This window comes from Physeter macrocephalus, chromosome 4, assembly GCF_002837175.3.
Source record: "Physeter macrocephalus isolate SW-GA chromosome 4, ASM283717v5, whole genome shotgun sequence".
Taxonomy (NCBI): Eukaryota; Metazoa; Chordata; class Mammalia; order Artiodactyla; family Physeteridae; genus Physeter; species Physeter macrocephalus.
Window position 1 is genome coordinate 22,164,769 of NC_041217.1, and position 22,439 is coordinate 22,187,207.

At 49.4% G+C, this 22,439-nt stretch overlaps 1 protein-coding gene across 1 annotated transcript in view; it reads right to left on the reverse strand.

Moving 5' to 3' along the window:
* Window positions 1–1,213: 1,213 nt before the first annotated feature.
* The window catches only part of CAPN8 (calpain 8), a 64,893-nt gene continuing 43,667 nt past the window's right edge, over window positions 1,214–22,439 (reverse strand). The window contains 12 exon segments of the mRNA XM_024130589.1: window positions 1,214–1,224; window positions 2,002–2,077; window positions 2,285–2,287; window positions 2,501–2,569; window positions 5,617–5,681; window positions 7,160–7,217; window positions 9,713–9,781; window positions 16,444–16,480; window positions 18,056–18,153; window positions 18,155–18,216; window positions 18,219–18,273; window positions 20,950–20,961. Of these exon segments, the coding sequence (XP_023986357.1) occupies window positions 1,214–1,224; window positions 2,002–2,077; window positions 2,285–2,287; window positions 2,501–2,569; window positions 5,617–5,681; window positions 7,160–7,217; window positions 9,713–9,781; window positions 16,444–16,480; window positions 18,056–18,153; window positions 18,155–18,216; window positions 18,219–18,273; window positions 20,950–20,961 (615 nt within the window).

Genomic DNA, 22,439 nt, shown 5'->3' on the forward strand with positions numbered 1-22,439 from the left:
AGCATGCTTCAATATCTGCAAATCAATCAATGTGATACACCACATTAACAGAAGTATAAAAACCATATGATCCTCTCAATAGATAAACCTACCTAAGGAGACAAAAGACCTGTATGCAGAAAATTATAAGACACTGATGAAAGAAATTAAAGATGATACAAATAGATGGAGAAATATACCATGTTCTTGGATTGGAAGAATCAACATTGTGAAAATGACTATACTACCGAAAGCAATCTACAGATTCAATGCAATCCCTGTCAAACTACCACTGGCATTTTTCACAGAAATAAAACAAAAAATTTCACAACTTGTGTGGAAGCACAAAAGACCCCGGATAGCCAAATCAATCTTGAGAAAGAAAAACGGAACTGGAGGAATGAGGCTCCCAGACTTCAGACTATACTACAAAGCTACAGTAATCAAGACAGTAGGGTACTGGCACAAAAACAGAAATATAGATCAATGGAACAGGATAGAAAGCCCAGAGATAATCCCATGCACATACGGTCACCTTATCTTTGATAAAGGGGGCAAGAGTATACAATGGAGAAAAGACAGCCTCTTCAATAAGTGGTGCTGGGAAAACTGGACAGCTACATGTAAAAGAATGAAATTAGAACACTCCCTAACACCATACACAAAAATAAACTCAAAATGGATTAAAGACCTAAATGTAAGGCCAGACACTATCAAACTCTTAGAGGAAAACACAGGCAGAACACTCTATGACATAAATCACAGCAAGATCCTTTTTGACCCATCTCCTAGAGAAATGGAAATAAAAACAAAAATAAACAAATGGGACCTAATGAAACTTAAAAGCTTTTGCACAGCAAAGGAAAACATAAACAAGACGAAAAGACAACCCTCAGAATGGGAAAAAATATTTGGCAATCCCACTACTGGGCATATACCCTGAGAAAACCATAATTCAAAAAGAGTCATGTACCACAATGTTCATTGCAGCTCTATTTACAATAGCCAGGACATGGAAGCAACCTAAGTGTCCATCAACAGAGGAATGGATAAAGAAGATGTGGCACATATATACAATGGAATATTACTCAGCCATTAAAAGAAACGAAATTGAGTTATTTGTAGTGCGGTGGATTGACATAGAGTCTGTCATACAGAGTGAAGCATGTCAGAAAGAGAAAAACAAATACCGTACGCTAACACATATATATGGAATATAAAAAAAAAAAAAAGGTCATGAAGAACCTAGGGGCAAGATGGTAATAAAGATGAGCTGGGATGAGGAGAGTTATATGGACATATATACACTACCAAATGTAAAATAGATAGCTAGTGGGAAGCAGCCGCATAGCACAGGGAGATCAGCTCAGTGCTTTGTGACCACCTAGAGGGGTGGGATAGGAAGGCTGGGAGGGAGACGCAAGAGGAAGGAGATATGGTGATATATGTATATGTATAACTGATTCACTTTGTTATAAAGCAGAAACTAACACACCATTGTAAAGCAATTATACTTCAATAAAAATGTTAAAAATAAATAATTAAATAAAAGTTTTTAAGAATTAAAGTAAAATAAAGTGAGCACATCTGGGTCTCAAGACCTTGTCTAGAGGATGCGTCCTCACCTGCCTTCTTCTTTTTTTGGTAAGAGTTCAGAGTCCCAATTCTACAGCAGCATAAGTGGGGATTTATCTAACATATTAAGTGTTTTATATGACCTATGGATGAATGTAGCAACACACTGTCAAATAGCTATATAGTCACACATCATGTTCTGCCCATTTTTCTTTTAACCATTTAGTTTTGGTTTTTTGTGGGTTTTTTTGCTGTACGCGGGCCTCTTACTGCTGTGGCCTCTCCCTTTGCGGAGCACAGGCTCCAGACGCGCAGGCTCAGCGGCCAAGGCTCACAGGCCCAGCCGCTCCATGGCATGTGGGATCTTCCCGGACCGGGGCACGAACCCGTGTCCCCTGCATCGGCAGGTGGGCTCTCAACCACTGCGCCACCAGGGAAGCCCCTCACCTGCCTTCTTGAGGGCTGTCTTCACCTCGTGGGCATCAATGGTCCCCGACTGGTTATAATCAGTTTTCCGATAGATCTCGTAAAGCAGGAGAAAATGTCCAGGTAGAAAACAGCTTTTTGTGGCCCCTGCAGAACCATCTCCCTCCACCCCACCACTTCCTCAGAAGGCCAGGTACACCCTCAGAGAAGGCTTCACTGATTCCTCCCAAGAAGTTTCCAGAACAAAATTAAGAGCTTGGGCTGAGGGCCGGTGCTAGTCCTTTTGCCCTGTGAACAGGGGAACTTCCTGTGACAGCACTGGCAATCTCTCATTGCCTCCTTAGTCCTTCCTGAACAGGATGTTCAGGTTTGGTGTTGCCTTTGACCATGATGAAGGATCTGGTTAGCCCAGGGCAGCAAACAGATCAGGAATGGGTGTCACGGAAGGCGAGGGTCTAGAAACAGAACAGAGGACAGTGACAAGAGCCCAGAGTATGCACAACAGGGAGAGAGGGGTTACCAGATACTTCTGAATCTTCAACCAGAGCGTCTTGAATTCCACCAGCCCCAAGGTGCCCGTCCCATTGCTCTAAGCAGGTTAAAGGCCAACACGATCAAGCCCAGATTCCACATGCTCTTTGGATTTTGTTCTCTTGTGACCTTGCACAGTGAGTGTCTTAAGACCTCAGTGAACATCCGTGTCTGTAGTAAGCAGGGCCCTGGGGGTCACGGTGGGAAAGGTTGGTGGGAGACAAATTCAAATAAAGATTAAAGAGTCAAACACTCACCAAGGTCCTCCTTTGAGGTCAGGTACAGAGCTAAGAGCAAAGGGCAAGTCAGGAGCCTAATGCCCTCCATTCATTACCATCCAGCACCCTCGTCATCCTGGGTCATTGAGGGGTTGAGCTCTGTAGTCTGTTGTAAATTCCCTTCCAGATTTAAATGTCTGCCATTGATAGTTGCTGTCAAAATGTTATCAGAGGGACTTCCCTGGTGGTCCAGTGGCTAAGACTCTGTGCTCCCAATACAGCGAGCCTGGGTTCGATCCCTGGTCAGGGAACTAGATCCCACATGCTGCAACTAAGAGTTCACATGCCGCAACTAAAGATCCTGCATGCCGCAACGAAGATCCCACACACGGCAGCGAAGATCCTGCATGCCACAACTAAGACCCAGGGCAGCCAAATAAATAAATATATTTTTTTAAAATGTTATCAGAAGAATCCTCAGGAGCACGGGATTGGGATTCTCTGCCACATGGTCTACACATGTTTGTCTGGTGTCCTGAAGGGGCTCTGAGCTTCTCAACACTGATTCTTGGGACCCTGGGACATGGTCCCAGGAGCACAGCTGCCTCATAGGCCACTGCTCAACCCAAACAGGCCAGGGGTTGTGTGCAATTCTCTGTGTCCAGCAATATTGATTAAGCACTGGGCTTGACCTGGAGGGCTGGTTTTGAACTGTCCCTACCCTCATGAAGTTCAGTCTCTTTGAAACTCTACCCTTTTCTCAGCCATCCCAACTAATCAATAGACACCAGCGTGTTACAGCGCAGATGTTAAAATTCTGAAACAGAACATCGTTCCCACCTCCTTCAACTAGCTAAACAAAAAGCCATGTTTACACCCAAGAGTATAAAGCTCACGCTTTAAGAAAGTCTGTGTCCTTATTTCCACAATCCACACTGAGCGTTGGATGCACTACAGCCTTCAAATCCTAATACTTCAACCAACATACCTGAGAAGAGTAGTCTACAAAGAGGGCTAACGCTCTGGTCTAGCTAGTCCCATGTATACTTGTATCTCATTTCATCCTCACAAGCTACTTATTGTTATTCCATTTTCCAGGAGAAGAAACTGAGGTTCAGAGCCTTCAATAACTGTGGTGGAGCCAGAACTTGGACTCCTGTCTGTTCCAAAGCCCTTGTCCCAGAGCACCAGTGTATCCTCAATCCCAGATGGAATTGCCTACGGACTCCCGGGCCCCATCCAGACTTAATGAATCAGTACCTCCAGGAGTGAGACTCAGGCAACTGGATTGTTAAAACCCCATGGTGTTTAAGTGCTGATACATGCTATAGTGGACCCCACGTTATATGATTCCATTTATACGAAAATATCCAGAACAGGCAAATCTATAAAGACAGAGTTGTTGCAGGGAGAGGGTTTCAGGTTGTTGAGAGGAAAAGGTGAGTGACTGCTAATATGGGTGCAGGGTCTCTTTTGGGGGTGATAAAAATGCTCTAAAATGGGTGGTGATGTTTATACAACTCTGTGACTATACTAAAAACCATTGAACTGTACCCTATAAATCGGTACATTGGATGGTATGTGAATTATATCTCAATAAAGCTGTTGTATTTACACAAGCCTCCATGGGCAGCTCTGCTGCATATCCTGGTTCAGAACCACTGCCCCAAAGCATCCAAACCATGGAACAGACCCTCTTGAAGAATGACTGAGTCACAGTCCTGCTGGAGCCATGAAAATGCAAATACCACTGGGAACAATGAGTGAGTGACTACAAGGTCACCCTCAAATCTAAGTTAAAGTCTATGGGCAAGTTTGAGAAGAATGATTCAGAAATCAAGGAACTGTCTGTAGAAAAATGAATCGACGCTTAACAGTTCTTTGTGGCTCACGAATTAAACTGTGGACCATGCGGACCTCACAGAAGGACACAGGGCTGGAGAGTCCCAGCATCTGAAGCTCTGGGACCGCAGGGATAGCACCCGCCCTCCGTGGCTGACACCCCCGGCAGAGGTCAGCACACGCGTGCTGGCTAACCAGGACCCCTCTGCATGACTACCGTGTAAGTACAGTTCATTCCTTCCGCCCCAAAGGTCGTCAGATCCCATCAGGGATGAAGCCCTCAGAACTGAGGGGCACCCTCCTAGGCTCCAGTTTTCAGAGAAATCCCCTTCACCAGCCGCACCATGGAGCACGGTAACCTGGACCCACCTGCGGCCAAGTTTCAAGTAAATTATGTTCCACACTTCTCCACTCTGCACTTCATTTAAGCTGTTCCTTCCGCCTAGGATGCCCTAACCTTCCCCATTCCTCCCCAAGTCTCTTACTCATTCTTCAATACACAGCGAGGGTTAAACTGGGTCAGAGTGACAAACAGGTTTTATCCGGTGTGATATTTCTCAACTACTGGTGGTGGCCGTGTCAATAGGGGGAGACAAAGACAGATGGGGATAGAAAGAGCCGGGGAGAGGGAGGAGGGAGGAGCCTCGTGGGAGGAGCCTCATAGGAGGAACCTCGTGGGAGGAGCCTCGTGGGAGGAACCTCGTGGGAGGAGCCTCGTGGGAGGAGCCTCGTGGGAGGAATACTGTGATGAACAGGAGGCAGGTCACAAATGCCACATAGTTGCGGTCTTTGAATTAAAGGATTTTAAACAAGTCACTTCAGCAGGGCACACCTCAGTTTCTTCACCTGTAAAACAGATCTCGCGCTTACTGAGGAGCAAAAATGAGATGACGTTTTCCTTTACAGCTCAAGCAAGTACCTGCCATATGCTCAGAAAATGCTGGTTCCCTTCTCCCTCTTTCCCTTGCCTCCGTCTCACTGGGAAAGGTGCAGGAGTCATGAAAATCAGGATCAGAGTAACAATAATGTGACATTTAAAGGATACATCCATCAGGCTGATCATCTCCCTGCAAGTGTTGATGTTGAATCCATCGAATTTGATGTCTGTTCCTAAATATTTAATAGAAAAGAGGGGAGGGAATCAGGATCACTTGAAGGCAGCGGAAATAATCTGCCTGGTAGGAAGCCACCAAGGATGCCAGCCAGAGTACGGAGCCAAATGTGAGCGCCACAAAAAGGAGAGAGCATGGCGGTGGGCTCCTGGGCAGGGCACCCTGTGGGTGGTACAGGTGGGCACTGACATCGGGGTTCAGTGTCTGAACCTCAGCTTTGCTACTCACAAGCCACCGGGACTTCAGCAAACTAATATCTCTGAGCTTTGGTTTCTTTCTCCATCAATAAGAACAGTACTTGCCCCCAAAGCTAATTGGGGATAAAATGAGATAATGTAAGTGAACTTCTTAGCACAGTGCTTGGTATATGGCAAGTTCTTAATAAACCAGCTAACTTTTTATTGGCTAGGTATTGTTCTAAGCACTGTACTTCTAACCCCATGTGGGAGATACTTTCATCCCTGTTTTATAGATAAGGAAACTGAAGCCCAGAGACGTTAAATAATTTGCTCAAGATCACACGACCCAGGCAGAGCTGGGATTTAAACGCAGGCCACCCGTCTCCATAGCCCAAGCTTTCAACCATGACGCACAGCCTCTCAAATGGCAGCTGTTATCCTTACAGCCATCCCTGGCTCCATACTCACCTTGCCCACACCTGAGAGCCAAGGCAGGAAGGAGCCAAAGACCCTGCAAATCCTCTCCTCTTCCCTGGGCTCTTTCTCTGCAAGGCAGGAGGGAGAGCTGGAGCAGGGCGGGGTGTCTCTGAGCCCTGGGGAGCCGCTCAGCCCCGGGTGGGCTCACACCCAGCCTCGCCCCTGCATCCTGCATGCTCACCCCCTGTCCTGCTGCCATGGGTGAACATGCCCACCACTCAGCCAGGAGGAAGCCTGAACCTGGCCCATCCCTGGGCCCAACAAGAAGCCAGTTCCGTGCCGGCTTACATGGGGCTGCGGATCAGAGGGAAGGAGCAAGGCTTTCCTCATCCTGGGTGCAGCTTGATCCTCTGACAGCCCCCGGGGCTTGCTAAAGTCTAAAGGCGGAGATCTGTCACTATCTAGGACAGTCAGAATCCTCCCCTCCACAAGCTTTCCCCAGGGACGCACTACAGAACAAGATCTTCAAGCTGCGCAGTTTCCCACAGTATCAAAGTTATTGATTTGGGGGGGAAATTTCACTTACTCTCAGCCCAGCTTCTTTCCTCCCAAGACTCAGGACTCTTTCCTGCAGGACCGGTTGGCCCCAGCACCAGCCCTGCCTTCATCCTGCCAAGCACCCCTCCGCTCCAGCCTCTCCCACCTGCTGGACGCTCTATCAGCCCAGAGGGAATCAGGGCCCCGGGTCAGAGGCCAAAGGCCCCTTGTCCCCATCTGCAGTGCCCCTGGCCCAGTGCCTGCACCCATCCTTACCCCACCCCACCCCCAGCATCTGTCTTAGGCTCCCAGACTTCCTGAAAAGCCCCAAGGAAGAAGTTACCTTTGGAAAACACCTCATTCAGAGTCATCTTGAGTTCACTGACACCGATCTCAGAATCCTAGAAAGAGGAACCCAAATGCAAATCACGTCAGGCCCTGACAAGCGTTTCAAGACATTAAATTCATGTAGAGTCAGACACCAGGTCCACTGACTCTATGATTTTAAGAGGCTGCGACATCTTTAGAAAACTCCAATTCACAGTTTCTCTGGGGCCCCCACAGCCGGGTGGGAAGTGTATAATTAATGGCGTGAGCGGGGTTCATCTTCTGCAGAAGGCTGCACATGGTGCCTGCTGCCTTTCTCCAGGCTTGCCTAAGCCAAGACCAAGACATGGCAAGAAGCAATAACAGGGACCAGCGCTGACGGGCCACACGCCTGGGGTGGAACATCCTCAAACCCTCGCAACAGCTCTGCACCCGTGTTAGAGTTAAGGAAACTGTGATTGCTAAACACCATACACATTCACCATGTAATTGTCGTTTCCATGTGATGTAACTGCTGGGGCTTCACAGCCACCAGTGGCAGAAAACTAAGACTGTCTCACCCCAAAGTGCCTGCTTTCCCCACTGCACCTGTGGGAGTCGCTATTTCACGCATAGCCCATCTCAAACTGGAAGTAGAGATTTAGGGGAGAAGGATTTCCCACGTGCATTTGGGATAAACACCGAGCCAGCGGGACGATGCGTCCCTTAACTTTGAGCTGGAGGGCAGATCTCGGGCAGGATGATGCATGAGGCTCAGAGAAGGGATGCTGGACTGAGGTCCGGGTTCCAGTCGTGACTCTGTCCCTTACTCTCCACGTGACCTTAGCCAAGTCACTTCCTCTGGTGAGGTGTGGTCTTATCACTTGTCCCCATGGGGCCTCCACCAGCCAGGCCCAGGCTATTCTACTGGAAACCAGGGAGGTGGGAGCTGCCCAGGGCAGCCTTGCCTGCGAGCACAGCTGGCCTCATCCGAGCACGGCACGGTCAGTCCCAATAATGAGACCTGGGGACCCTCTGAAAAGCCTCCAGGCCAGAATGGGATGTTGAGATCTTGGCCTGCCCCTCGCCGGGCCTTGTGCCCCAGCAAGCTCCTTAACTCTCTGTGCCTGACCCTTCACCCGCAGAGCAGGGACAGTGACCGACACTGTCCCACCGGGCAGGAGAGAAAAGATAAGGTACACGAAGAGCTATACAAATAGGAACTTTTACTTTGTTATCAGTCTTGATGTTCTAAATAAAATATGGTCCCTTGGCAGCGAAGGCAACAAGGCTTTGTTAGCAAAAACACTGGTCTGAGCGCCCATCTAAAACACAGATTGACTCATTTTTGCAAAGCTTTTTTTAAATGGCTACATAAAGGAATTTTGTTCCCAGGTTTTATTTTCTGCAAGGATTCTGTTGTATTTTCTTCTACTCTAGCCTTAAGTCCAGAAAGTGGCTCCGAGCTTCCCTGCAGGGTGGAGAGCATTGTTTTTCCCTTCTGTTATGGACCGAATGTTTGTGTTCCCCAAAATTCATATGTTGAAATCCAATCCTCAATGTCATAGTATTAGGAGGAGAGACTTTGGGGAGGTGATTAGGTCATGAGGGTGAAGCCCTTTTGAGTGGGATTCATGCCCTTATAAAAGGAACCCCAGACAGATCCCTCACCCTCTTTCCACCTTGTGAGGACCCAGTGAGACTTCAACAGTCTGCAAGCTAGAGGAAGGCCCTCCCCAGAATCCAACCATGCCTGATCTCAGACTTCCAGCCTCCAGAGCTGTGAGAAATAAATTTCTGTTTATTCTGTTTCATACGCTTCCCAGTCTGCGGTACATTGTTATGGCAGCCCAAGATGACGGATGCCTTCCAAGGCCCTTTGGCAAACCTTATTATCCTCCAAAGAGCAGTGCATTCACTGTCTCTATGGGGCCAGTTGTGACACTTGCACTCCTGGGTCTGCTCTGACTTATGGCCTCACAGGACTGGAATCACAATAAGCTAAGTCAGCAGGACAGGGAGGGACGGAGCAGGGGGCACACCAGCTTCTTCCCCTGGCTGCATGTGCCCCTGAGCGGTGCCGGCACCTGAGCCAACTCGAATTCCGCAGCCCAAGCTCCGCTGGTGTCCCTGAGGGCGGGCAGGGTGGCAGGCCGGTGAACTCTAATCCCAGGCCAGGTTAACTGAGCCGCCTGCCACCTGGGCTGAGCGATTCCTCTCATCTCTGAAGGATATTGATATAGGGAAGTTTTGCCTCCCCGCTTTTTATAAAGTCAGGGCTCTGATCCGACAGGGCCAGTTTACACGCGGAAAGGCTTTTGGCAGGACCTGGAGATTCGGATTTTCTGTTTTCTCAAAAAGCAGTCAACACAGCAAGAAAAAAGGCCTTGGCCCCAACATTCCTCTCCCCAGCCGTGCAGGAAAGGCCTCAGGTTTAAGACAGGAAGTGGCAACAAACAGAGCCGGGGGACCGGAGACCTGTGGCCTCATCGTTTATACTCACAAGATGCGAGGGGAAAGGCTCAGGTGAGCTGAGCTTTCCAGAGCACTCTCCTGCCCGTCTGGGAGCTTGTCTATGCCCTCTACTCACCTTCCCTGAAAGCTTCTCAAACAGGCTCCAGAGCTGGCCGTCTTCTTGAGCCACCTCACTGGGGTGTGGCTAAAAGGCAGGGCAATTGCAAAGTTAAGATGGGACTCGCCGAGGAGAATGAAAAACAAAGATTTAAAATTCATTCGCTCGTCATTCACTACATCTGTCGCATATCTGTCGTGTGTCGGACCCTGGGTGGATGGGGGCACATGGCAGTAAACAGGAGAGGTCCAAGGTCCTGGCCCCAGGAGCTCTCCATCCAGCAAGGTCCAGGGGTCTCGGGGCTTCCTCTCTCCGCGATGTGAGGACGTGATCCCCACCAACCCTGAATTTCTGATTTCAACCCTGAATCGCTTTCAGAGAACAGTGGCAACACTGACAGCAGAGAATCTCAGTCTAGGTCTGTGGGCTCCTAAGAGATTCGCTGATGACCTTCAGGGGGTCTGTGAACTTCAGACATTGCATGAAAATTGGGAGTAACGTTAACTTGGGTTTGCTTAGCTTTCACCAGATTCTGAAGTAGCAACATGATTAAAAAGGAGTTAAAATCACAGCCTAATGGAAACAGCAGAACTGGAAGCCAGAAGACAGGAGTTCAAACACCACACTGACCAATTACGAAACTCCATCTCAGGGCTCTGCCATCCATTTCCTCAAGTCCAGTATTAAATTAACTAGGCTTGTTACATGGGGTCATTTGAGAATCAAATGAGAACTAATGTGTGTCAAAGTCCTTCGAAAATTGCTAATCATTATATGAATGACTGTCCAGAGGCTTTCTGATATGACCATGGGCTCTTTCCAAAATGGAATGAAACTCCTCAAGGGTCATCACCAGACAGAAAAGGAAAAGTCACAGGTTTCCCAGATGTCGTGAAGAGTTTCAGAAAACCAGGTCAATTTCTTCCAAAACCAGCACTCAGGAAAGTACAAAAGGTCTGATCTGGCCCAATGATACTGTACTATTAAGCGTAGCAGCAGTAGTAATAGTACTTACCTTTGTTGAGCACTTACTACCTGTCAGGTACTAAACATAGATTGGTTCCTTTAATACTCATGAGTACTCTCTGAGATTGGTCTCATGGCTATCCCCATTTCACAGATGGAGAAACTGAGGTTTAAAAGTGTTAAGTAACAGGCCAAGATCACACAGCTGGTACACGGTGGAGTCAGGATTCAAGGTCAAGCTCGTGCGCTGTTTCACCAGCCACCAGTCCGACCCCCAGAGCAGGTGCTCTCAACACCCTACTGCAACTCAACCTCGCCAGGGCTCTGCTTCCTCGTCGATAACACGGGGGTTTTAATGCCTATCATACTGCTTACATTTATGAAGAGTAAATCCAAAAATACATCTAAAGTTTTTAGAAGAAATGATAAATACTTCTCATCACACATGTATGATTTTCAAGTGGTTTTGTAGAATAAAAGCTTTATATTGTCCATGTAATAAAATATACGATAACCTGAATCTAGTGTGACGTCTACAAATTCTGAACATAGAGTAATATTCTCTTATTCTGGGGGAAAATAAGTATGAACTGGAAAGAAAGGAAGGAAGGAAGGGAAGGAGGGAGGGAGGGGGGAAGAAAGAGAGAGAAAGAGGGACTTCCCTGGCAGTCCAGTGATTAAGGCTTCACCTTCCCACGCAGGGGGTGGAGGTTTGATCCCTGGTCAGGGAGCTAAGATCCCACATGCCTCGTGGCCAAAAAACCGAAACATAAAACAGAAGCAGTATTGTAACAAATTCAAGAAAGACTTTAAAAATTGTCCGCATCAAAAAAAAATCTCTAAAAAAGGAAGAAATAGACTAGAGCTATACATTTCATTAAGGATAAATCTCAGGGCTGCGGATTGATCTGGCCGCTCAGACCCACCTTCTCCAGCTCTACACCACCGGCATGAATATTCCTGCTTTCCAGTTCTAGTGTTCTTCCTGAGGGACTGGGAAGGTCCTGGCTATAGAAGTCAACTGCAGTAATAGGGAGGATTCTATTAAAGCAACTTTATGGCCTTCTTACCTAGGAATCATGCAGATATTAAAATACTGTATTTATAAAAATTACACAAGTGGTACATGAAAACATGCAATATCAAAGCATATTAAAAGTTCAGGGCTTCCCTGATGGCTCCGTGGTTGAGAGTCCGCCTGCCGATGCAGGGCACACGGGTTCGTGCCCCGGTCCGGGAAGATCCCACATGCCGTGGAGCGGCTGGGCCCGTGAGCCATGGCCGCTGAGCCTGCGCGTCCGGAGCCTGTGCTCCGCAACGGGAGAGGGCACAGCAGTGAGAGGCCCGCGTACCGCAAAAAAAAAAAAAAATACAAAAAGTTCAAGACCCCCTTGGAAGGGGGGGCGGCAGGATGAATTGGGAGATTGCTATTGACATTTGTACACTACTATGTATAAAATAGATAATGAATGAGAACCTACTGCATAGCACAGGGAACTTTACTCAGTGCTCTGGGGTGACCTAAATGGGAAGGAAATCCAAAAAAGAGGGGTTATATGTATATGTATTGTTGATTCTCTTTGCTGTACAGCAGAAACTAACACAACATTGTAAAGGAACTATACTTCAATAAAAATTTATTCTAAAAAAGTGAAAGAAAAAAATGGACACGGGCACAAACAGGTACATAGCAGGTACTTCACCACTAGGGGATGTCATTGCACATGGAGTTTCTGGATACCAGGGAGAAAGATACTTTTAAATGATGGCATACATGGTATGGCAAACGGTACTTCAGTTCGTTCACTCCTTCAAAAAACTATTTACTGGACACCTGGCACATGTTGGGAACTGTTCTGTATCTGTGTCTGAGATGTAGTGGTGAACAAGACATGGTCCTTGCTCTCAAGGACCTTAACGTAGTGGAATTATCTGTTGCTCTGAGAAAATATACATGAAAACGCTTTGGAAATGGTAAGGCAATCTGGCAAAAACAGGTATTAATTTACTGTTGTCATATTATATGTTGACAGCATCTGTGCAACCCTTCTCTAGTGTGTTTGTTCAATTGCTTTCTTTTTTCCCCCACCCCATTCCAAGCAGGCCCTTTAAATGTCCAGCTGTCCAAGTCTTGGAGATTTCTGGAGGGAGGAAAACAGAAGTTCTTGAAGGCAACGGCAATGGCTCTTCCTGTCTCCTGTAAAGTCTTAAGTCCCCTGAAGATATTATCCCTGTGGCGCGTGTGTGTGTATGTGTGTGTGTGTGTGTGTGTGTGTGTGTGTGTGTGTGTGTGCGTGTGTGTGTGTGAGGGGGAGGGGTACCGTAAAGAGAAAAGCGAAGTTTCCCTGAGACCAAGAAGATTTTGGCAGTTCCCAGGGCCCTGAAATATGGAAACCCTTGTATGGCTCCATACATGGTGCTCTGGGGACCTCAGAAAGGTTGTCCCCTAGGCCTGGCGACTCCTAGTTTACCAAAGATTCTAAGCCACAGACCTAGTACAGGAGCCCAAGAGCTGCCAGACATGAAGGAACCTATGAGCTGAGACAGTGGGCATCTCAAGGGAGAACAGTGAGGACCCGTGACTGGTACAGACTTCCTTTTGTTTTGGTGTTTCAGAAAACCCCAAGACCATGGGAGGTGGGGATGGTGCACCCCGACAGTGACTGAGATTGAACTCCTGAAATGGGGGTTTAGTAAGTTTTTTTTATTAAAGTATAGTTGATTTACGATATTGTGTTAGTTTCTGGTGTACAGAAAAGCGATTCAAATATACGTATTCAGAGTATGAGAAAGAATATATGTATATATTTTCTTTCTCATATTCTTTTCCATTATGGTTTATTACAAGATATTGAGTATAGTTATACTAGGTCTTTGTTGTTTACCTATTTTATATATTGTACTTAATCCCAAACTCCTAATTTATCTTTCCCCCTCCTTTCTCCTTTGGTAACCATATATTTGTTTTCTATGTCTGTGAGTCTGTTTCTATTTTGTAAATAAGTTCATTTGCATCATTTTTTAGATTCTACATATAAGTGATGTCATATTATATTTGTCTTTGTGTGACTTACTTCACTTAGTGTGATATTCTCTAGGTCCATCCATGTTTCTGCAAATGGCATTATTTCATTCTTTTTTATGGTTGAGTAATATTTCATCATCATATATACCACATCTTCTTTATCTATTCATCTGTGGATGGAGACTTGAGTTGCTTCCATGTCTGGGCTATTGTAAATAGTGCTGCTATGAACACTGTGGTTGCACGTGTCTTTTCGAATTAAGGTTTTCTCTGGATATGTGGCCAGGAGTGGGATTGCTGGCTCATATGGTAGTCCTATTTTTAGTTTTTTAAGGAACCTCCATACTGTTCTCCATAGTAGCTGTACCAATTTACATTCCCACCAACAGTGTAGGAGGGTTCTCTTTTCTCCACGCCCTCTCCAACATTTATTATTTGTAGAATTTTTGATGATGGTAGAGTCAGTTTTAAGTTGATTTAGCAAGGTAAAAAAAGGGGGAGGGGAGGAAGGAGAGTTCTTCCCACCTGAATTGTGGACTCAGATCCACACCCTCCACACTGGCACAGTGGCCTTTCTAACACACTTGGGACCACTAGGAGGAGCAGCTACTGTGAGAGACAAGGCCTGGGGGGCAGTGAAGAGGCTGAGCCGGCATCTACCTGCCATGCGGAAGGGGAAAGGGGCAGGAGGGAGAGCTCTGACCAGCTGGGACCACCCAGCGGCAGAAGCACAGAAAGGGCCTCTGGCCAGGAATTGCAGCTGACTCAAGGCAGGGGCCGCTACCGACCATTAGCTTAACTGCTGGGCACCAAGTCCAGTTCAGAGACCAATGGGAATGAGAAAGAACAGACAACGGGGCACACACTTTCTATCTAATAGACTCACGGCATAACTGCCCCGCCCCCAGGGCAAGATGGGTCCATCTTTGGCACCTCCGCATGCATCTGCAGAAATATGAGCTTACAAATTTGATATATGCCAAATAATACCACTACCCCTCACAAAACAGCCACACTCAACGTGCTGCCTCTGTGCACCACACCTGAGAAAGAGGGCAGGGACGGAGGGGTAGAGGGGATGAGGCAGGTGAACCCACAAACTGTGCATTTCTTCCTCCAAAGTCTGCTCTGAAATGACCTCCCCCATGGAGCCTCCCAAAGGAGGTGCTCACTCCAGCCCCCCCAGACTACATTCACACAGGCTTAGATCCATTTCTGGCATGAGCTGCCCTTCATCTTTTTCCATATGCTTCTGTCATTTGTCTAAAAGACTGGAGGTCTGTCTAAGAGCAGGGACTAGATCTCTTCCTCCCATCGCCTTCTTCATCCTGCCCAGAAGTGCTCAAGCTCACAGCAAGTGCTCTGAGGATCCACCTGCCTGAATGTGGGGGACATTCAGACTCCCCCTACAGGGTAGGAATGTGTTACAAAGCCTGGGTTCTGGGTGCTGCGTCTATCTCATCTAGTTTTTTAAGGAACCTCCATACTGTTCTCCATAGTAGCTGTACCAATTTACATTCCCACCAACAGTGTAGGAGGGTTCTCTTTTCTCCACGCCCTCTCCAACATTTATTATTTGTAGAATTTTTGATGATGGTAGAGTCAGTTTTAAGTTGATTTAGCAAGGTAAAAAAAGGGGGAGGGGAGGAAGGAGAGTTCTTCCCACCTGAATTGTGGACTCAGATCCACACCCTCCACACTGGCACAGTGGCCTTTCTAACACACTTGGGACCACTAGGAGGAGCAGCTACTGTGAGAGACAAGGCCTGGGGGGCAGTGAAGAGGCTGAGCCGGCATCTACCTGCCATGCGGAATGGGAAAGGGGCAGGAGGGAGAGCTCTGACCAGCTGGGACCACCCAGCGGCAGAAGCACAGAAAGGGCCTCTGGCCAGGAATTGCAGCTGACTCAAGGCAGGGGCCGCTACCGACCATTAGCTTAACTGCTGGGCACCAAGTCCAGTTCAGAGACCAATGGGAATGAGAAAGAACAGACAACGGGGCACACACTTTCTATCTAATAGACTCACGGCATAACTGCCCCGCCCCCAGGGCAAGATGGGTCCATCTTTGGCACCTCCGCATGCATCTGCAGAAATATGAGCTTACAAATTTGATATATGCCAAATAATACCACTACCCCTCACAAAACAGCCACACTCAACGTGCTGCCTCTGTGCACCACACCTGAGAAAGAGGGCAGGGACGGAGGGGTAGAGGGGATGAGGCAGGTGAACCCACAAACTGTGCATTTCTTCCTCCAAAGTCTGCTCTGAAATGACCTCCCCCATGGAGCCTCCCAAAGGAGGTGCTCACTCCAGCCCCCCCAGACTACATTCACACAGGCTTAGATCCATTTCTGGCATGAGCTGCCCTTCATCTTTTTCCATATGCTTCTGTCATTTGTCTAAAAGACTGGAGGTCTGTCTAAGAGCAGGGACTAGATCTCTTCCTCCCATCGCCTTCTTCATCCTGCCCAGAAGTGCTCAAGCTCACAGCAAGTGCTCTGAGGATCCACCTGCCTGAATGTGGGGGACATTCAGACTCCCCCTACAGGGTAGGAATGTGTTACAAAGCCTGGGTTCTGGGTGCTGCGTCTATCTCATCTTCGTCAGGAAGAGCCAGGACCTAGAAAATGTTGTGGCCCTGATGAATAAAGTTATCATCCTCAATATATAAAGAGCAGTTATGAATCAATAAGAAATCCAAAATGAATGCTATGCATCAGTGTCAGAGCTTGGCATACTAAAATGTGGCATACCTCATGTGGGTTTCCAGCTACTACATCCCCAATTTCCCTAAAACACAAAGAAAGAAAAAAACAAATATGAGTAAGTAAAACATATAGCTAATGGTTAGGTTCTTTTAGGAAGTTTTTAACTCTGCTGAGGGATTGGATTCCTACGCAAGACCTTCAGTTCCTACTAGCACCAAACTGCATAAACTGAACCAGGATCCCTCCCTTCACCTCCCCAATGCCCCCCCCACCCTGAGTTTTTCACCAGAGACAAGAGCTGCCAAGTTCAGTGGGTGCCTCATGGAATCTAGAATGTTCCCCCTGGTGGACCACTCTTCTGGAGAATTCTCTCCCCACCTTGCCCCAGTTACTATTCTCATCTTCCCTTAGGAACCCAGCTATGTGAATCCCTGTTGAAATGGTGTCTGAGGAATGAGCCACCAAGCCCACAGCCCACGTGTCCATGCATACACGTACATGGTTTATGTGGTACAGTGTGGTGTGTGTGTGTGTGTGGTATATGTGGTGTGTGTGTATGTATGGCATGTGTGTGTGGTGGACCACTCTTCTGGAGAATTCTCTCCCCACCTTGCCCCAGTTACTATTCTCATCTTCCCTTAGGAACCCAGCTATGTGAATCCCTGTTGAAATGGTGTCTGAGGAATGAGCCACCAAGCCCACAGCCCACGTGTCCATGCATACACGTACATGGTTTATGTGGTACAGTGTGGTGTGTGTGTGTGTGTGTGGTATATGTGGTGTGTGTGTATGTATGGCATGTGTGTGTGATGTATATGTATGGTGTGTGTGTGATGTGTGTGTGGTGGATGGGGGGGTTTATACAATGTGTGGGGTCCATGTGTGTGGTATTTGTGTGTGCGTGTGTGTGTGGTATGTGCAATGTGTGTGGTGTATATGTGTGTGCTATATATGTGTTATGTATGTGTGGTGTGTGTGATGTGTGTGTATGGTATGTGTAAGGTATATCAGGTATGTGTGGTCTGTTTGTGGTGTGTGTGTGTGGTATATATGTGTGTGGTAATATGTGGTGTGTGTGTATGTACAGCGTGTGTGTGTGGTGTGTATGTGTAGCATGTGTGGTGTGTGGTGTGTGTGTCTGTGGTGTGTGTGTTGTGTATGTCTGTGGTGTGTGTATGTGTTGTATGTTGTGTAGTATGTGTGGTGTGTCGTGTGTGTGTGTGTATGTATGTGTTGTGGATGTGTATGGTATATGTCTGTGTTGTGTGTGTGATCTGTGTATGTGGTGTGTATGTCTGTGGTGTGTGTGTGTGTGTGTGTGTGTGTGTGTGTGTGGTGTGTGTAAGGGAAGAGGCGGTGCTCTCATCCAGATCCTCCTCTATGCAGTGCCCGTCTCTGCTGCGAGGAAAACGCTCTAACCAGGCTGTTACTCGTGCCCTTTCTCTCTAGCCTTGACCTTTTTTAAGGAAAACTCCCCCATGTCCTACAGACCAACGTGTAGGGGCAGGAGCGGGACACCTAGTGAAGGACCCTTGAGATCTATGATGTTCTACAAATTTCTTCTGGGAGCCGGGGGTGGGTCCCGCACAGTGACAGGGCCTGCACCTGCGCGGAGCCAGGTCCCTCTGTCACCCCCGCCACCCCGGAGGGAAAGGACACGCCCAAGGCCTTGGCCTTCTCCTCCGAGAACACCCTCAGGCAGAAGTCGCCGTCCTTGAAGGGCCCGAAGGTGGACGGCACCACCGCGTACTGCCCGAGGGGGCAGCTGCACACGTGCCGAGACCTCGCGCGGGTTGACGTAGGTGCTGGAGCGGGCGGAGGCTGGCGGCCCAGGAAGAAGTCTCGGCCCAGGTGCTCATCCGTGTGGCTCTCCAGCTGTTCAAAGCAACAGTCAGGGTCAATGTCTTGTGAAATCCTGGAAGATGAAGGCCCCAGAGTTGGGTTTTATCGCACTAATTTAGGGACGGTTGATTTTTAACCCTGGGCTGAGAATCAGGAAGCCTTGGATTCTGTCCTGAGCTCACCGTGTGTCCATCATCAAGTGTATTCAGAGCACCTCTGGGGGCCCGGCCCAGGTCGAGGCACTGACCTTGACTACGCCACTGACCTTGGCCAGACCCCTTGCCCCCTTCCCGCTTAAATGAAGGATTGGACAGCAGGTATGCTCAGTGTGTGTGCTCAGCTTCTCTCTGGATATTTGTCCTCGTGAGTCATCCCTCACTGAATCCAACAGTCTCTCACTCTGCAGCTGTAGCTGGGGGTGGGGCACCGAGCTCCCCAATACGGGCCTGTGGCTTAAATCCTGGCTCCCCAGCAACAGCAGCCAGCAGGGCCTGCTAACCTTGGCCTGGCTTGGAAAATTGCTCTGCGAGGTAACCAGGGTGATCAGATTTGGGGGAGTGGGGCAGGGCAGGGAGGCAGACAGAGGGGGTGGCCACCCCGAGGGAGGCCTGGCCCTCCTGGGAGGGGCAAGATGCTCCCCAAGACCCATCTGTTTGTTGGAGGGAGAGGGAGGTTGTGGTCATATGCCACGGGCTAATTAGTGGCTACAGAGTGCTTTGAAAACACTGTTGCCGGTGTTATTACTGCTGTAATTAAGCCTCCCCATTGCACTGTATCTTCATGACCAGTCTTCATCAAGATGCCTGTGTCAGAGCGCAGGCGCTGGTAAGCTGCAAGGGCTGTGACTTCTGTGTGACCCAGAGCTGGGCTGCCCACCCCAGGGTAGACAGTGTCTATTCATGGTCACCCGACCCTCTTTGGATCACAGGTCTGCTAAGCAGGGGAGGAAGGCAGGGCCACCTGCATCCACTGCCCTGGTCAGGACTCCACGGGACCCTCGAGCCTGCCCCTGCTGACCTGGGCACTAGAGCAGCCACAGCCTTGGGATTCCCCCCCACCAGAAGTTTTCTACTCTAGGCAGAATGCTGTGGGCATGGCCAGCAAGGCCTTGGCTGAGTGCAAGTGTTAAGGGGCTACACGTCATTCCTGCCCTCCCTGATGATTGCCAGGGGAGGAAACAGGCAACCAGCAGGGGAGGAGGAGAAGTGTGGGGCGGGACGCGGGAAGGGAACGGGGCAAACTGAGCTCTCGCAGGAACCCAGGGGTGGGACAGATTGCAGAAGCCTCACCTGGGAGGCCAGAGTGAGAGGTGGAGAGCGCGGAGGCAGGAGCTGGGGCCCCTCTGTCCTACTGGGGACTCCACACAGGCATGTGCCACCAGGGCCCTGGCCCTCATCCCTCGCCGTGGCCTGGCCCAGCCACGAGTGTGTGGGCCCAGGGTCCGCGTGAGCGCCCCTGGGGGGCTTGTTGAAAGTTCAAGTCCTCGGGCCCCAAGCCAGGCCTGCGGCATCAGGGACTCTGGGGCTGGGGCCCAGCAGCCTGTGCTTTCACAAGCCCCCAGGCCTTGGAACCGCTGACCAAAGACCCACCGGCACTTGCAGAGCACAGGCTCCACCGCGACGCGTGGAGAGCACCGGGACATGCTCCTGGAGGCTCCACTGTGTGTGCAGAGGACCTCGCTCTCATAAACGGGCCGCTTCTGATGGGAGCCACCATCCATCAGACTTAATGCACGTTTGAATTTAATTACTTTTGAGGAGTGAAGAGGGGCATGCTCTAAATCATCCGTACCCTCTTGTCTGTTGCCTCCATAACCAATAATACGCATTTGGGAGCCAGCAGGCAGGCTAGACCAGGGATCGGCAGCCTTGGAAGAAGGCATAGGCTGGAACCTGTGAACGTGGGCCTCACTGGCACATGCTACCAGGTGGCCAAGGTTGAGAACCCAGGGGAGCAGGGATTAGCACAGCAGGGCAAACGCACCCCCACATAATTAGAGTGATAGACTCCGGCTGGTGTAGCCCCAGACAGAACAAGTGGTTCCTAACCCTGGCTGCACGTTGGAATCACCTCAGAGATTCTGCCATAATTGGTCTGGGCATGCAGATGTCTAAGAGCTCCCAGGTGTCCCTAGCGAGCAGCCGAGGAGAGGCTCGCTGGGCTGGAACGAGCTGGGACCTGACTGTGTGCCAGCTGCACGGCTGAGGCGGTCTCACAGCACACCCCGCCAGCCCCTGCCCACGAGGCCGCCAGGATAGCTGGGTGAGGCCTGGGACCGCAGCAGGAAACCCCAGATGTAAGTACGACCCTGATGACACGCCTCTCTAACCCAGCTGTCAATCACTGAGGAGACGCAGGAGAAGCTGGAAGCCAAAAAGATAAAGTTGGTGCTTCCTTCTCTTATCAGGTATCAGGGCCTTTACTTCTGTCGGCTAGATAAACAGGAGCCTAAGTGAGCTACAGTCATCTTGTTTGGATCAGACCACCAGGCACACAAGGGGCGAAGGTCACCACTGTCCCCTTCCTGGCGGGTGGGACCCAAGTGTCTTTACCAGCTCTCTCAAGGTTAGCAGCTCACCGGATCCTGTGGGAGTCGGTATGTGGGAGAACCGGCTTCCATCAGAGGAAGCACATGCCACCGGGTGCCCATCACGAAGGCAGACCAGCTGTTCCTTACCAAGGAGGACGGCTCCGTCAGTGTTCACATACCTCTTTGGGGACCTACAGGGCGGGAGGAAAGAGCATGTCACCTGAGGGTGCCGCGGGCCTCCCTTTGTGCCTTTGTGCCCCTCCCCACGCCTGGCCCACAGACTGTGCAGCCCTGGGCCACTGAGAGGAGCTCTGTGCTAAAGAGAGGGTCATCAGCGTTTCTGAAACTGGAAAGTCATTGGTGAATTTTCAAGGCCATCTGTAGACCGCCGAGCCCTAGAAATCCGAACGGAAAAAAAAGGTTCTACTTTATTTTCATATTGTATAATCTACCAGGATCCCAAATGTTTGAGGAGTACTAACCCTGGGGGTTCAATGAGAACTAACATCTCACAGACCTACAGACCTGGCCTCCAGATCAAGCGCTTGGCCAGAATGGGGTCTCACTCAACTCGAGACATCACTTAATCACCACTGGCTACAGGGATTGGTCCAGGAATAGGCACGTGACCCAAGCTGAGTCCATCACAGACTTCTCTAGGATTTTCAAATTGGAACCAAGGGAAGGGGCCCCCTTGTTTTATGTGGGTGATATTAGAGAGACTGTGCAGAAAGCCAGACCAGGAAGATGGCATTGACACCAGAGGGGAGACGTGAAGAGAAAGGGTCCTGAGAGCAGGCATGTCCCCTGTCCTAAGCATTCCTGTCCTTCCCTGGGTTTGGTGACATGAGCTGGTAAATTCCTTTTTCACTAGTCTAGGTGGCGTTAGGTCCTATTATTTGCAAATGGAAATGGTGATGCCCACAGGAGATCGCAGAGGCAGAGTGGGAGTCCTCCCATGCCAGAGAAGACTCCGAAGAGGGTTCAATCCCCCCTTGTCCTTTTCCCACCTTTGCCCCTCCCAAGCAGGCTCTTTTGACCAGAGGAGCAGGAAGGGCATTGTTTGTGGCTTAGGTCTGTGGGCAACTGCCAACTCTGAGGGAAAAAAATTAGGGAAAATTCGGATCAGCTGGCATCCTCACTCTGGAGCCCCCTTTTATAATTGGCAGCAGAGGTAGAAAAGTCTGCAGTCACTGTCACTCCTCCAAGTTTGCATCTAAAGCTAAAATCCCGCATGCAGAGGCCCTGGCTGTCTGGGAGAGCAGAGGTCCTGGGGGATCTGCCTCCCAACTGCCTGCCTTCAGCCCCTGGGCAGGGACTCTCAACCACCTAGGCTGTCTTTGCATTCACCCCGCCCACCGCCACAGGCAATATGCTCGAATCCACTGCCAATTGTCCTCAGGCAGGAGCTCAGCCAGCCAGCCAGGCCTCAGGTGGCACAAGTCCCCAGCCTTGCCCACTGATGGATGGAAAGGGACAGTCACCTCTGAAATGCAAGATCCCGAATGCAAATGACAGGCCTGCGTGGCAGGAGCCTGTTGTCGCAGCAGGAAGATTACAGGGGAGAGAGAGGGCGCCAGACAAGCAGGGCTTTTTAGCCTTTGGGGGTTTCTGGCTGTCCCTCAGTCAGTGTCAGTTTTCCCACCTCAAACCAGACTCCAGTTTGCAG